The 16602-nt window shown below is 40.5% G+C and overlaps 1 protein-coding gene across 14 annotated transcripts in view; it reads left to right on the top strand.

Annotated features, from left to right (window-relative positions):
* The window catches only part of magi1b (membrane associated guanylate kinase, WW and PDZ domain containing 1b), a 135277-nt gene that overhangs the window by 60481 nt on the left and 58194 nt on the right, over positions 1 to 16602 (top strand). For all 14 annotated transcript variants that reach the window (XM_067503505.1, XM_067503507.1, XM_067503508.1 and 11 more), the window contains one exon: positions 2066 to 2182. In XM_067503505.1, the coding sequence (XP_067359606.1) occupies positions 2066 to 2182 (117 nt within the window). The remainder of the gene's footprint in view (positions 1 to 2065; positions 2183 to 16602) is intronic.

The raw sequence follows: 16602 nt of genomic DNA on the forward strand, positions 1-16602 counted from the left end.
CAGTGTATCAATACCAGGTGATGAACATTGTGATATCCCATGTCAGCACTTGATAACTGCAAAGTGCCCAAAAACCAATGTGCTAAAGCAACTTAATCCACATGTTTGTAAGTGAATACTCTCATTCACACTGTCCTGCCTTTAAAAGACGTCTTCTCATTTTCAATAAGCAGTCTTGTCTTTATTCCAGCAAGCACACAGAACACAGAGAGTGGGGTTATCACAGTATCTGCATTACTGTAATATATTGGTAAGGCACACCAGTGACTACCAAATAGGAAGCCTGAGTTAGCTGCACAATATCCAAAGTAAAGCGACCAATTTTTTTTCTTGACTGATTAGTAATTCTAAGAACTTTAAATAATGTAAAAACATTTTAAAAGGTGCAGACATGTACCAGGCAGGGGCACATAAGGGTTTTTATTAGATTCTCTATAAGCCTCAGTGTTGGCTTGTGACCTGTTGTGAGAATTACAATGCAGGGATATCTGAATGGGACTAGGCCAGGAGCAGAGTTTCCTTCTATAAAGAGCTCAGGCGGCGATCAGATCTGCTGTAACTAATGGTGGTTAATCAAATTGCAGCCATGGTCTGCTTGGTCATTTATTAGTTAAAGGACCTGGGTTCAAAATGACTATGATGAAAAATGTCTAAAAGTTTCCTGAATGTAGACCTTTTGTGTGCCACCATAGCAATGATAAAAGGTAGAGCAAAAGATAAAAATAATTCAAGTCTGGGGAAAAAAATTCACGAGAGCTTTATTTTTAAAATTCAAATTCACCTTTTTTTTTCTTTTTTTTTTTTGCAAAGAACAAAAACGTGACTTAGAGAATGTTAAGGCACCTTTTTTTTTGGTTGGTCTTATGTTGGGCTTTATATTGACCTTTACTTGAAATATGAGCCTGTCAACTTCAAAACCAGGCGGAAACAATGCCGCCATCATTATTTTTTTGTTACATTCCTCCACCACGTCAAGATTGTGGTCATTAATGACAGACACAATCTGGGGTCACCTTAAAATAAGAAACGGTCTTATCATATCTGTGGGATGTGCCTGTTGTGCTTCAGTTGTATTTATTTATTGTCTGAACCGACAATCATTCTGCCAACCAGTACAGAATGCTCCTCTGGTACTATGCTAACAATCTCAACCATCTTATTAAACACACACACAGACACACGCATAGACACATGCACACAGTTTCCATGGAAACAGGATCCTAGGCCTTTTATGACTGGTTGTTTGGCCAAGACAACCAAAAATGGTCTCAGCAGCCATGCAAAGATGGGAGATAAATTATGTTTATAATAAATAATGAGACACACAGTAATATAGAAGTGATACGATGTGTGTTGTTGCATGAAGCAGTACTTTTATGGAATGTAGAACAAGACATATTTATGAGTGAAATTGACTCATCTTTCCTTTTTGTGAAAGCATACATGGTTGGTTTTATGTCTCAGCTCTGTGACCCATTCTTTCGTACTGTCTGTGTTGTGTTTGCACATGCTTGTAATATGGCCATTTACTGTTCCATCCACAGACACACATTCAGAAACAGACACACACACACACACACACACACACACACACACACACACACACACACACACACACACACACACACACACACACACACACACACACACACACACACACACTCGGACACTTTCCAGCCATGCTGCCCTTCAGTAGCCTAATGTGTGTCTGAGGGCCAGATGGCGTAGCAGTAGGTGGGCTGATTCGCGGTGCTAGCCATAGTGCTAGCAGTCTTAGTTTTGGCTTGTCCTGGCTGGTAGGAGAGGGGGAAGCCTGGAGCCAGCTACCCCTCTGAGTTAAAATGGCAAGTGTACAATTCACGGCTTAGCATTTAGTTTTGCTGTGACTGTAAAATAACTTTGTCTTTCTCCTTGTGGAAGCCAAGCTGTGTGGCCGTTTGACACTTGACCATGAATTGTAATAGTGTTTTCCTCTGTGATCCTATGTCTGCTGGCCTTGTTTTTTGTGTCTGTTGTTTTTCACGCACTTTACCACATGTTTTCCTGTTTGTGTCCACAATGACAGGAAGCAAGCTGAACAAGGACCTAAAGAACTATCTGAGCCAGCGCTTTCAGAAGTCCTCGCCTGACTACGAACTGCAGCAGACCATCCGAGACAACCTCTACCGTCACGCCGTGCCTTGTGAGTGCTGTACACCTTCTGTCATTTCCTCCTTTTCTTCAAGGTTCTTATGCTCTGCTCGGCTGTAACTCAAAGGAATCTCATTTATATTGTGATCTAGAGTTAGGTCAGGTCATGTAAGCTACTCTCTTAGTTCCAGGCATCATCAGATTTAGATCCCTATAGCGGCCTCACACAAACGCCACACACTTTGTATTATTGTCTAATTAGGCCTGATTATTTCACTTTAATCCGAGCAGCCGTCCATTTGCCTTTTGACCAATATTTGCTGTACAGTCAACCAGGCTGATTAGTGCTTATCCTCCTTGGCTCTAACCTCATGTAAGGGGTTGATCAGTTTTATCACTCATCATCCTTTTTAATCCTAAAATTGTCTTTTCCACACATCTCCCAAGCTGATAACAAGCATTGTGTTCAAAGTCAACCAGCTTCCACCTTCCATTTTTTCTCTCAGCATAGTGGTTCTTTTATGTTATCCGATAAATTTGAAGAAAAGGCTGGTGACTCTACAGTGAATAGGCTACTAGTATCTCATGTTTCCAGGATCAATAGTACCAGGGAATGTAGATGCTGTGACTTCATCCAAGAGCTGGCTGAGTAATCATGGACTAGAAGCTTGTGTCTTAAACTTTTTTCTTTTTCTTTCTCTCTTTCTGTTGATAGATCTTTAGCTTTATTGACAGTGTGATATTTTTATGTTGTGCACTGCATCTCCTGAAGTTGCTGCTATTACTCAAAAACTAAAACTGATATTTGATGCATTTTACTCTTTGAGATGAATAACATCTCTTGATCACAGCATTGGTACTAAGGATGTGGAACTGTACCATTAGTATCATAAACGGCACAATGATCAATGTGGTAAAACTTAAACTTAAAGATTAAAAAGAAAAAAAACAAAACAGTCATGATGATGAGACATCCAGCATGATGATAATTTAGTTTTGTTGTAAAAAAACAACACTGAAATCAATTGTATGGATCAGTCAAAGTGCAGTTCAATGACTCACTATTTCCTCAAACATTTGACTATTGTTTCTATTATAGTTGCGAACAATCAAAGATGACACCATTAAATTACTTGATTAATAAAAAGGTTTCAAATTTCATTCTTTGAAACATTCAAATTTCAGATGTTAAAATCTCAAACTTGAAAAGGAGCCAATCTCATTTCCTCCATGCCATGCTTTTTCCATAATGGTTCTCTTCTGTGGAGTTTTCAATTAGTTTGTTCACTGTCCTCTCACACAAATTACTATCTGTATTCAGGAACCTTGTTTAAGAGTTTTTATCTGCATTACCTCCACTACCATATGTCAGCCAGACACTGGTGGAGGGTGGGGGTCTGGCAATAATGGCCATTTTAATCACTGAATGGTCTATGGCCTACCAGTAAAAATCCCAGTGTTGTTAACAGTAAACAAAGCATGAAGGTGCTCTCCAGGCCATATGTTTTATAGGACAGTAAAATTTTGTTATTATGCACTCGTACCAAAACACTACCAAGCCTCTCAATAAAATATTACAATTCTGTAGTATTATGAAGGTACATGTTACAATAGGCACAGCCTGTAAGTAAGTTTATTCACACTCATCACATCTATAAGTGTTAGTCTTGTATTGTTCTGACATAGATTTGCCGCACTTCTTTGGCATGTGACCGCGTTTACATGGACTGAAGTAACCAGGTTACAGTCGGCTTTCTAGGGAAAGCTGATTTCTTAATTGTCATGTCCGAAATCGGGGTAAGGGATTAGGGAAACCTGGTTTCCCAAGGTAGATTTCTCTCTGAAAACGCTGATTACTCTGCCACGTATAGGCGTAACTGGGTTTCTAATCGGGTTTTATCCAACTGCGCATGTGCATAACCAAAGGCTGCAGACAGTAAGCTGCACACAGCTGAGTAAAAGAATGAATAAGTTTAGAAGTCTAAATAAGTCACTTTCCCCATCGATTTCTTCATGTTTCTTTCCTATCTGTCCCCCTGTGCTGTCACTCTGCTGCGACATGAACACACCATACACCGGCACAAGCAGAGAGAGAAAGAGAAAAGTCTTAAAGCAGCGTTTTCCATCATCATACAGTTAAAATCTGTGCGCCAGGCTTCTAAAATAAGTCCCACATGGAGAAGAAAATGGGTTACTCTTCTGCTGCATGTATAAGTGGATCTCCCATAACCAGGTTTTTTAAGCGCATGTAAACACTGTTCCCCGATTAACGGAGAAAGCTGATTTCTCAGATTAACTTGGTTATATAAGTGCATGTAAACATGGTCATTGTTAGAGGTCAGTGTGTGTCCGTGTTGACGTATGTCCAAAGGTGGTTCAGAGCGCTGTCCATGTGTATGTGTAGGCGTAGGTGTGATTAATGCACAGCAAGCAGGTGGAGAAACAGATGGAGAAGTAAGTCTGGATGTTGGTGCTTCTACTGCTTCTAAATTATGTGAAATGTTCAGTTGGTATGAAAAAAACATATATCAACCAACTATTACTGTATTAATCCTTCACTATATATGCAGGATGATGAAATTAAAATCTCTTAATTCCAGGCACATTTTCCTAAATAGAATGTTGGAAACTGCTGGAATTTTCTATTATTATACCGATAACGTACCTAACTAACTATGGTTCAGTAAGGCAAAACAGCCTTCCATTGCTTCTACCATCTTACCATGTAGAACTGTTCTGCGTCTTCTCTGGCTCGGTGCTTTTGTTTATTTAGCTGCTGTTGTTTCCTTTTTCACCTAACAGCCTTAGTGGTGTGGAGGTTCATGCCTCGCCCTTCTCATTGGTGCCCTTAACAACTAATAGGAGTCACAAGGGAACTTATAGGGACATGAATCTTACTGGCTTTCCAGTGATGAGCACTGCCAAATGGGTTTGATGGAGTGCCATGACGTTTTCACCACAGCAGGGATTGAACATGGTCCACTGTAGTGAAGTGTGTGTTTGCCTATGTGTCAACAAATACAAACATAGTCTAATCTCTAGAAGTCATGCAACACTTTTGACAGTTGTTTTCAAAATCTGATAAAAGATAATGCACAGTATGTAGAAATTAAGAAATGTTATCCGGGAGCAGTAAAGCGAGTAGCTAATGTAAACCACTAGTCAAAACAGTACAAGGCTGTATGTATATGGCACTAAGGTTCCCCTGACCTCACCACTGTCAGGTAGTTCCCTTAAGTTGGTTGTAAACATAAACTCCACTCACAAATCTCCTGAATGTTAGTTGTTCTCATTACCCATAACCCATAAAAAAGTGAAGCCATGACTCTCCCCCTTCCCCCATCCACTATGGCGTCCGTCAGCTTCCCTTGTGGTCACCCATCCGCGCGTTTAGCATTCCCAATCTCCCATTATCCCCTCTAACCCTCCAGTCCTTCTATCATCTCATTCCTGACTGCCCCAACCCATGACACCACTTCCTCATGCTTTCGCTGCCACTGCTGCTCCCTTTGACCATCTAAATCACTTGTCCTCTCTGTTTTCTGCCAGTTGTTCAGAGCAGTAACAGGGGAAAAAAAGAGAGGATTGCTCTGTTTGGGTGATATTTGATTTTAAAGCTCAGCATTCTGTATCTGCAAAGCATGAAAGGGGAGTTAAATGTCTCTCCTGCATCAATGGAAGTAGCTGTGTTGTCTGCTGTGGCTGTTGAGATGGTTTGATGTTCACTCCTCGAATGAACGAGGTTTGCAAAGGCTTACACTCACGTGCGTCTGAGTGTGTGATGAATTGCAAGGACTAGCAGCACAGACGTTTGGACAGCACGTATATAGGCTAAGAGGACGGTTTGTAGGGAGGTGGGGACTGAAGCCATGGGGGTGGGGTGGGGTGGAGTTTTAGGGGGAGCAAAAAGGGGGGGATGGGCAGAGTGGAGAAAGGCAGAATGGATGGAGAGATGCAGAAACATTCACACACATTAAAAGCAATACTGGCTCCAGCTAGCCGGGCAAGCTAACATAAACACATGTTCATAAAAGGTGTTGTACCAGCTTTTATTGTGCAGCTTCGTATGTGGATTTTTCTGCTGTGAGTGTGTCTACACTGTGAATGTAAGCAGCCAGTCTATTTGGTGAGGTTACAGATTGCATCCAAAGATGCAATCACTCTGTGTCACATGAACAAAAGAACATGCAGTGTGCCATTCCTACACAGCAGGAGGTGGTAAATCAAGAAGAATATTGACAGGTGAACTTTAGATTACTTGGGAGCAGGTCCATGTCAGTCTGTTTGTAACATGCATCAAAAAAGAGATGCTGTTATTGACAAGGCTAGGGAAACTCATCTGGACATGCTTGATATCAGATGTTAATCTTTTATAACCTGTATGGACACTGTATAATGAGAAGGACTCTAATAGTAAATTAAAACATTTTTATCTTCCTGAGTGAGATTACGTTAATAAATGTTATGTCCTATAAAATACACAATTCACATATTTTGTTGGGTGCTTTGATTGAATTCAATGGAATTCAATTCTTTATAGTTAATGTTTATTTATATAGCGCCAATTCACAACAAAGTCATCTCAAGGCACTTTACAAAATAAAGTCAAGACTTTAAAGATGTATAGAGAAAACCCAACAATTCCCCCTTGAGCAAGCCCTAGACAACAGTGGAGAGGAAGAAACCTCCAGCAGAACCAGGCTTAGGGTGGGCGGCCATCTGCCTTGACCGGTTGGGGTGAGTGGAAAGTGGAGAGAGAAAAGAAAAAAGCAACAAAAAGCAACAACAAGACATCGGGCAGGTTGGTGTGGACCAGTAGCTGCACACTGGAAAACACACAGCTCTAAAGCCGGGGACACCTGCAGAAAGGGACACAGAGAGGGAGACGGAGAAGGAGAAAACACACAAAGTTAATGTCATACAATGGTGACAAATGTGGGGTGAGAGGTGAGGGGAGAGGGACGAGAGGAGGAAAGGAGCTCAGTGCTTTAGGGGGTGGGTCCCCTATGGCAGCATGACTATGACTAACTATAGGCTTTATCAAAAAGGAAGGTTTTAAGCCTAGACTTAAAAGTAGAGAGGGTGTCTGCTTCCCGAATCTGAACTGGGAGCTTGACAGCTAAAGGCTCTGCCTCCCATTCTACCTTTAGAAATCCTAGGAACCAAAAGTAGGCCTGCATTCTGAGATCAAAGTGGTCTATTGGGATGATATTGAACCGTGAGGTCTTTTATATATGAGGGCACTTGACCATTTAGAGCTTTTTATGTAAGAAGCAGGGTTTTAAATTCTATTCTAGATTTTATGGGAAGCCAATGGGGAGAAGCTAGTGAAGGTGAAATATGATATGTCTTGATAATTCCAGTCAGCAGTCTTGCTGCAGCATTTTAAATTATTGCAGGCTTTTTAGCCAGTTATTGGGGCATCTTGAAAGTAGGGAGTTACAGTAGTCCAACATAGAAGTAACAAATGCATGCACTAGTTTTTCAGCATCACTTTGAGATAGGATGCTCCTAATTTTGGCAATGTTCTGTAGGTGGAAGAAGCATTAGTTCTCCTCCTGAATAGTTTCCTTGTTTGAAATGGATTACATTTACTTACTCTATTCTTAAACATTTGTGATCTTCCCCCTATAAATATGTTTGAATTTTTCATACACACTGGAGTGGGGCCATAGGCTGTACCCGTATCAATTTGATTACATTTGGAATAGGGGGCTCCCAGCATGCTGCAGGTAGATCAGACAAAGAGGTCCTGAAGAAACAATAGGGACTCATTTAATGCTGGTGGGTAAGTTTCTTTGTATCTTTAACGCCATTAGCAGGAGTCAAAGGAATGTTGTCAAACAGTGAGTGAGTGATGGGAGTAGTCCCCCGGATCCATAGCCCGCAGCTGTCACACCCACATGCACACACACTCAATCACTGACGCTATTGGGCACAGATGCAGAATAAAGGCTCAGGGTTAGATTAAGGAAATCTTTGCATTGATGAAGGGAATATAGAATACTTCTGATATGATGCTGATAAGTCTTTTTTTAGGGCTTTATAGACAATAAACCCTGACAGTGCAGGTATTGAGAACATCAAGCAAGAGGATGTCACTGTGGCCAAAACAAGAAAAGAAAAAAGACTAATACTTAAAAACTATGATTTATATAATGCTGTGCTTAAGGGTGTCTTGTGTGGGCAATTAATAAGAACTGTAATGAATGGTTTTAACCAACAGGTAATCATGCAAGTCATGTACAACCTCTGTAGTGACCTTCTGCCAATGTAAAATCTAACAAGGAAAAAAGGTAGAATGAAAAACGTAAAGAGACATTTCTGGAGTTGTCTCACAACTGCCTACAATTTGTTAAAATTATTTCCAGCTGTGTGTCTCCTCCAATTTCATATGCACATAGCATTGTGGAACAATAGTGTCCATCAACGCCACATGCAAAACTCAAGTTTCGCTATCCATGCTGGCTTTTTAGCGTAGGCTTCCTGTGTGAATGCCTGCATGGTGTTAGCTGTAGTATTAGTGATATTATCTAGTGCAAATTCGGAGCACATTTTAGGGGTAGCTGACAGAGGATAACATGACCTTTGACCCCATTCCCTTTTGCATTTGCTCACAGCTCTTCCCAACCCCCTCCTCTAAACAAAAAAAAAAATCGATTCTACACATTCTTTTTACTTTTTTGCCAGACATTTGCCAGTTGGTCAGCTTCTCTTAGCATAATTTTTTTTTTCTTTTTCACATTTTCCATATTTTAACTTGAATAACGAAATTGGATCTGCTTCCTTCAGACTGCTTCCATATTTGGCTCATTCTTTTTGACATTCTTGTAACTTACTTAATATTCCTTAGTTCTTTTTATCTACCAAATTTGTAATACCTGGAGTTATGTAGGAATAGTGCTTAACTTTGAGCTCATTCTGTCGTTTTTGACATCTAAGTTTATACAGCGACAGCCTCATTCAAGTCCATGCCTCCATGCTCAGCTCTTTTCCAATCTTGCATCTTTTTTCAAAGCCTCAACACTGCCTTTAAGCTTCTTCCCCTGACACCTGTCCTGTTCACACATTGGTCAAGGATGACTTGTTTGGAACTAGTTAAAACAGCCAGAGCAAAGTGTATGTGTATAAGGACGTCAATGTCTCAGGGAAGAGAAAAGAAACAGAGGTGTAGGGGGAGAGGGGGATAAAGCTGATGAGGATCTGCGAGAACAAGAAAGAATAGGGGTGACCAGCCAAGAGAAGGGGAGGGAGGGAGGGAGGGAGAGAGAGAGAGAGAGAGAGAGAGAGAGAGAGAGAGAGAGAGAGAGAGAGAGAGCAAGAGGGGGAGGTGGGTGGGTGCCTGTGAGACGGGAGACAGTGGGGCTCAGTCAGTGAGAGAGAGAGAGACAGAAGCCTAACATTGCTGTGTGTGGGTATGAGTCGGAGCACATTATAAGCCAATGTGTGGATGCTGCTTAGCTTAGCGCCCATTAGCTTAGCATCACAAAGCCAAAGCTGGACAGAGGACAGACGCACGAGAGGAGGAAGGGGAGGGTGAAGAGGAGAAGGGACTGTGAATCTGCACTGTTTTTTCTTCTACTCATCTGCACCTGATTGGATTTTTTTCTGCCCTCTGTCTCCTGTCGACGTAGTGTTGCTCTGTGGACTGTAAGGAGAAGAAGCCCCTCTCACAGGCTCCCTGACTGAGGTATTTTGTTTTTGTGTTCATTCGGAGAAGGAACACTCAGGGTTGATGTGATTTAATGGTTGGGGGTTGGGATGGAGAGAGATGGAGGGGCAGGCAGTGATGATGGCTGTGCATCAGGCGGAAGGTATCAGGGAGCAGAGCGACGGAGTCAGAGCCACATCGCTGGCAGTAATGGAGGCTGATGTGTTGTGGTCAAACGGAAGCTGTGTGTGTCTGTGTCTGTCTGTCTCAGGTATGCATGTGTCTGTGTTCTCTGTCTGTGCCCTGGGCTTGATGCCTGTGTGTGTGTGTGTGTGTGTGTGTGTGTGTGTGTGTGTGTGTGTGTGTATGCACAATGTGACTTCCATGTGTGTGAACAGTATGTGTGTTTCTGGTGGATGTACACCAGTTCTGCAATGGTATTAAAGCAATGTGATCTGTTGACATGCTTTATCATATTGGAAGCCATTACCTCCAGCGGCAAACTGCTGCCTGTCTGTTTGTCTGGAGCATCCAAGATGCACTGGTTAGCCTCTACCACTCCTTCATCCTCCCTGTTTCTTTCTGTCCTTTCTCTTTCTCTCCTTTCTCAATCCATTTTATGTCTGGGTGAGCCCCCCCCCATCTGTGTCCCTCCACTATCACTCCCTCCCCGCCCCTCTAAATGGATCATTTTAAATGCTTTCTTTTCCATTTCCATGTTGCTGTAGGTAGAAGCTAGCCCATCATGCTTTTTTCTGAGTGGAATAAAAAGACAAAGGGTGGCTGTGTGTGTGTGTGTGTGTGTGTGTGTGCACCGGGGCATTTTCAGGCAGGTTTCTGGCTGATTTAGCTTTACACTACACTACTAGCCCTTCAGGTGTATTGTTATTCTAATCTGTCTTGCCCTCAACCCTTCCTTCAGTCCTCAGACCCCCACCCCATCCTTCTGTATGGGAATGCTTTTTAGCTGAAATAATTGCTTAACAAGGAAACAAATGTATGACACAGGTCCAGAGAAAGGCCTGTTTTGATCTCATTATATGTGTGTGTGTGTGTGTGTGTGTGTGTGTGTGTGTGTGTGTGTGTGTGTGTGTGTGTGTGTGTGTGCGCGCGTGCTCGTGCGTTTGTCATCTCTTCATTGCAACCCTCTTTGAGCCAGCCGGAGCTGTGAAAACGCCGTCCTGGCTAAAGACGCTCCATCCTTGCCAATCATTAAATCCATAACAAAAACTGCCTTCTTCCTTAATTAAATCCTTACCACCACCACATTAAGAAAACCCTTAAAATGTTCTTGGTTTGAAGAATTGGGAATCCAGCAAGACACTTGGATTGTTTGCAAGGTTGGACAGTGAACTGCAACCGCACCTAACAAAGTTCAAAAGCAAAACAAACATGTAGCCTGATTGTAGCCAGGAATATAAGGACTGAACATGCTGGAATCTGCGGCCTGTGCTTTTGGTTGGATTAACCCTTTACTAGGACAGATGGCTCCATCCCCCTGCCGAGATGACATGACAAACCCCAGTCAGCCGGTCACCCCTCCTGCATTTCTGTGTGCGCGTTTGTGCAAAGAAAAAAAAAAAAAAACACTGGCAGGCTATCTCTGGCAAAGATGGTGGATGGATCTGTTTTGGTTTTGGAATTTGATGGCACCCTGCTAGCCCTTCCCTGTGTTGTTTGTGTGCACGTGCGTGCTGTAGTGTTTGTCTTGTAAGTTATCCATGAGGACATTCCTCAGTATATTTTTGGAAAATAGCTAGCTGGCTAGCTTGACATAAGAGCATGTTTATTGTGGAAATGCTTCTGTAATAGCTTCTGTGCAACAGTTGGGTCTATGAATGTTGCCAGATTTTCAAGGCAGGGCCATTATCTATGTTATGTATATGATCATTGGCCAGCTACATACATGTTTTGTATGTGATCTCCTATTACAGCAAAGCAGATGCTACAGTAAACTCAAAACATGTTTGCCTGACTACACCAGATATTATTGTAGGGTTTTTACCCTTTACCATCCTTATTGTGCCTTAATCCATTATTGACCTGCTGTGTCACAAACAATAAATACCATTTATAGTGTTAAGGTAGAATTTTACTGAGCAAATATAGAGCACTGTGATTTTGCAGAGTTATATACTATGTTCTCTGTTGGAAACATAGTAGACTGCACACATACGAGGAGTTTGACTTGAAAGTAAAATGACTGGATTTTTTGAAAGACATACAGCAGTCTACCCTAAAATTTAACACAGTCACAGTTATTTCATTTCAAAGCAACATGATTCAGTGAACTGGTGAATTTCTTTTTCACTTAATATAAGCAAGACTAAAGGGAAGCATTTGGCTTCTATGTTTTGAGGCACTGATCTTCTTTTTTTTTTTTTTTTTTTTTTTTTTTTTTAAGAGACAGATCCAGAGCTGTTGGTATGCATATCACATTGTCCCAGCACTTCACTGCTTCACTTTCTCACGTGATATGTGCAACGACCATACAGATTATGGGCAGTAGAGAAATGAGGGGTGTGTTCATCATACACTAAGGCAAAATAAGCAAGTATTATGCATTTTCATTGGCCAGTTTGTACTGACATGCCCACCATTGATTAATTTACATATCCAAGTCTGTGTACAGGTCCTGGGGAGCAATGCTGCATATGTGAAAAAATTGTGTAAAAACAGACGGGAAGTGTGCAAATTTCTTCAAGTGATGTTACTTAAATCAAGATTAGGTCTAAATCACATCAAAGATTTTGGAATGTGGATTTAAGCTGAACAGAAGTCTGTAGGACACCTTTTCTCTGGTGGAAGCTGATATAGCACACCTGAGCCTCTGACTGGCAGTTGAGTATTGTGCTATCTATCTATCTATAGATAGATAGATAGATAGATAGATATTATATTTTCATTTATTTATTTTTTTTTTTTTGGGGGGGGGGTGTCATCCATGAGTGCAATGCAATGTCAGTGAATTACTTTTTTAATTGTAGTAGTATTAGTATACATTTATGTCTTTAGTAGATCAAGCACGGATCTGATCTTCACCAGTTACAGTTTTATGTTGACAATAGTTTATCAGAAGGCATCGAGGAGATTAGGAAGACAAGTGAAACAAGTTTATATAGTCTAATAAAACCAAATCAGCATATCAGGCCAGACACTATGTCTGGTTTAAAAAAAACTGAGCAACAAGAAAGTGCTGTGGAGTTGATGGTTTATTTATTTTAAGTGGTGTTTGGAAGTGTTGTCCCGATTACTGTGACAAAAAGCCGATCAGATTTTTCTCAATTGCATTTTGATCCCCGTGGAAATTAACCTTTATGATAAACTGAAGTTTCTGAGACTTAAGCATTTTGGCCAGCAAGATAATCAGCTTCTTTATTTCTGTAAAGTTAAACACAATAAATATATATAAAAAAAGCTAATGTAATGGTTAGCTATAAACCAATTACACCACGGTCACATGCCTTTAACGTCATGACCACTAAACTTCCAAATTGTAATTTGATTTATTTATTTGACTTATCTTTTCTGAAAAAGTCGTCTTATAGTGACCTGATATAGCTGGTAATTGTGAGTAATAAAGTGAACGAGGCTATAAAGGCAGATTGCTGAGTCTCCATGTTCAACATGATATTAGTAACTGTTTTAAGAAAATCAAAAGCTCAAAAATAGTTTGAGCAGAGTATTTACTTAGGTTTTTTATTATGGACAATAGAATGTGAAAAATCTATTGACTTTTTCTTAACTGCAGACTGTATTTCAGGCATTTAACCAAAAACCATTCAAAAAAACCTTTAAACTTTGGGACAAGGGAACCCTGAAGTGCAAAAACGCAAACCAATCACCTGGTTTTAGGACTCAGTCCTACGGCAATCTGTTGCTGTCTGTAAAATCTTTCATCTCAGCTGATGAAGCTTGTAACTCCTTTTTACAAGGCCTATGGGTGTCATGGTGGACCTTCTCACTAGTCTCCTTCTTGCATGGTCATTTGGGCTTTGAGAGTGGGCTGCTCTCAGCCAATATATACCTGTGCCACGTTTAACTTATTTCTTAATGATTGATTCAACTGTACATTTAATGAATAGGAAAGATTCTTGTATTTATCCCCTAAATTCTGCCTTTCAGTAATCTTTTCACGGAGTTGGTTGCTTTCTTGCTGAGATTGTGGCCAGGACACCGATTCATGAGTATTGGAACCCAGACACAGGTGTATTTGTACTACAGTCCTTTTAACACCTCACCGCATGTAGGTGATTTCCATTAAGCCGGTTGTCTGCCTTTAAAACCAATTGGCTGCACCAGTGACAATTAGAAAAATATTTAGTGTCATTCTTGTTAGTCATCCTCTCACAACCCAAAAGATTTGTTTCTGGTTTGCCTGTATGCACAAAGTTAGAGAGGCGTCACTGTGCTTCGCATTTGGTTTAAATAAGTGTGGCAACCTGAAAGAATGAGGCAGTAGTTATTTGGTGTATTTCTGGATTACATGACGTCATCAACATCAGAGTAGAAAAAAACCACAGCTGTCCTCGAGGCAAACCCAAAAGAAGGAACCGTTTTGCTTGGCCACACAGGCAGTTGTCACAACTGCCAGATATACTGGAGACAGAGAAAACACAAATGAGCAGATCAGAGGCCAGATGGAGGAGTCTGTGGTATTAACTTTGTTAATATTCATTGTATGAAAGAGAGGAGATGAACAGTGGCCTAAAGATTAAAAGCAGGCATTTGCTAGTGTTATGGATTTGAAGAAGAGGAAGATATGAGAGGACCAGAAAAAGAGAGAACAAACCAAACATAGAAGGGAAAAAATGAAGTAGAGGAGCCACAGATGCAGAATAGAATGATAGAGGGGAGGGCAGCAGAGGGAGTGAGTACCTCTACTCTCCTGTGCTATCCACTGGGTCATGTTCATGAAAATTTTAATCAAGCTTTGTAGATAATAGCTTCTTCTCTAACCAAACACATGCATCTACAGTACCTCTGCACCCAGTGTTTTGTCACTGATTTGTATCTTATGCATCGCAGAAACACAAATTCACCGTTGAGCACTGCCATCTTTATGTCAGCTGCAAACTACTTAAAATGCACTCTTTCAAATAACTCCTGTCCTCAGTGACCTGAATGCCAGCACACAAGCCGAATAAGAATAGCCGGGCCTATTAATAGAACAATTATAATAATGACTCATTGGCAAACACATTTATGATGGCCTACTTTTCACTCATGACACTGATCAGTTCACTATAAGGAATATGTTGAAATACATCATCTTCTGTCCTTGATTTGTTCGTGTTATTTTCATTCCTGGCCAAGGAATTACCCGTCAAAGCTCAGAATTATTGGTGTTTTCCACCTTAGTGTGCTTGTCATTTCTCTGAACCCTCTGACTTTTGAAGACAATTTTTAACTAGGTCATAATGAAGTCTGCGTATAGTGTGTAGTGTGCCTCTAGTGAAAAGACAAATTGTAATACTAACATATATTTTGATTATTTGATGGCTCAAGAGGCAAATAATTGGTCTTCTGAGTCTTAGTGGGTTTAAAAAGATAAAAGTTTCTATCTATCTATCTATCGATCGGAACAGCACAATGTAACTAATCCAATTTGTGTTGTTAGATGTTGATATTATATTCTAAAGGATTTAAAAATGTTCTAATAAATTTGGAGCTACAAATAATCTATCACAAGTGAATGCTGTAATTTCTTCCTTATTTACTGCATAGAAATAGCTGTGGGTTTCAGAGTTTTATGTAATATAATCAGTGTGACGTCCAGGTTGTGTCTGAATTTACCCACTTGGTCATGTTTTTCTGAGGCTGTTATTTTATTTACATTGACATGTGTAAGAAGGTCAGTGTTATTGTTAGACACTAGATGAACAATGATCACTGTCAGATTCAGGCAAGAAGGTCTTAACTGAAAAAAGCAGGTCCCTTAGCCAGTTCACAGACACAAGCAGGACCATTCATTGCCTCTGCTCACACTCATCTTCAATAACCAGGCTAAATGGTGTTGTTTGTGATATTATTTAAATGTTACTTTTCTATATGGATGCTTTTCCCACCTCAGTCACACCCTAAGGGCCTTGTCCAATCTGCATAGGCAAATCAGGACATCTGTGTGCCTGCTGGTTAAGGTTAAAAAAAACCTTCAGGTTATACTCTGCTATATATCCAAGAAGCCTTGAGGTCAAAACAAGGTCCTCCTAGGAGTTTGTCAAGCAAACTGAAAGTCGGCAAGTGTTTTTAACAGATAGTGCTTGAATACTGTCACTCTGTGTAACGGTTTTGTCATCTCAATGAAATAAATAATTCAGGAAAAGAATTTATTTCAGAAAAAGAATTTAATCTTATTCTAAAGTAAGTTTTTTTTTTTTTCTGATCTGGAGCTAATTGGTACTCTTTGAATGGTGACATTCAAGGATATATGCGCACATTCACCTAAATCTCTTATTTTTTCTGACCAGCATAGTCATGTTTGCTTTTTTCTCTGAAGCTTTGTGGGTTATTTTGGAGTCAGCATAAAGAGAACAAAACCAGCAACAAGCGGTGTTTCAGTGTAGATCACTTTCATCCTTAGAACCCAGAAAGAATTTAAATTCAAGCAAAATGAAGTCAGACAAAATAAAAACCCATACTACACAACCAATCTCGATCTAAATTTATTAAACAATAAGGAGACAACTTTTTCCTGGTGAAGTAATTAAGAGTCACAGCTAAAATATAAGGGCACGCCTGTGGGGGTGGATATGTGGGCCCAGGGTGCACTGTTGCTCTGGGGTAACTCAAGCTTAAGAAATAAACAGATTCTTCATACA

The sequence above is a fragment of the Channa argus genome, chromosome 5, assembly GCF_033026475.1.
Source record: "Channa argus isolate prfri chromosome 5, Channa argus male v1.0, whole genome shotgun sequence".
Taxonomy (NCBI): Eukaryota; Metazoa; Chordata; class Actinopteri; order Anabantiformes; family Channidae; genus Channa; species Channa argus.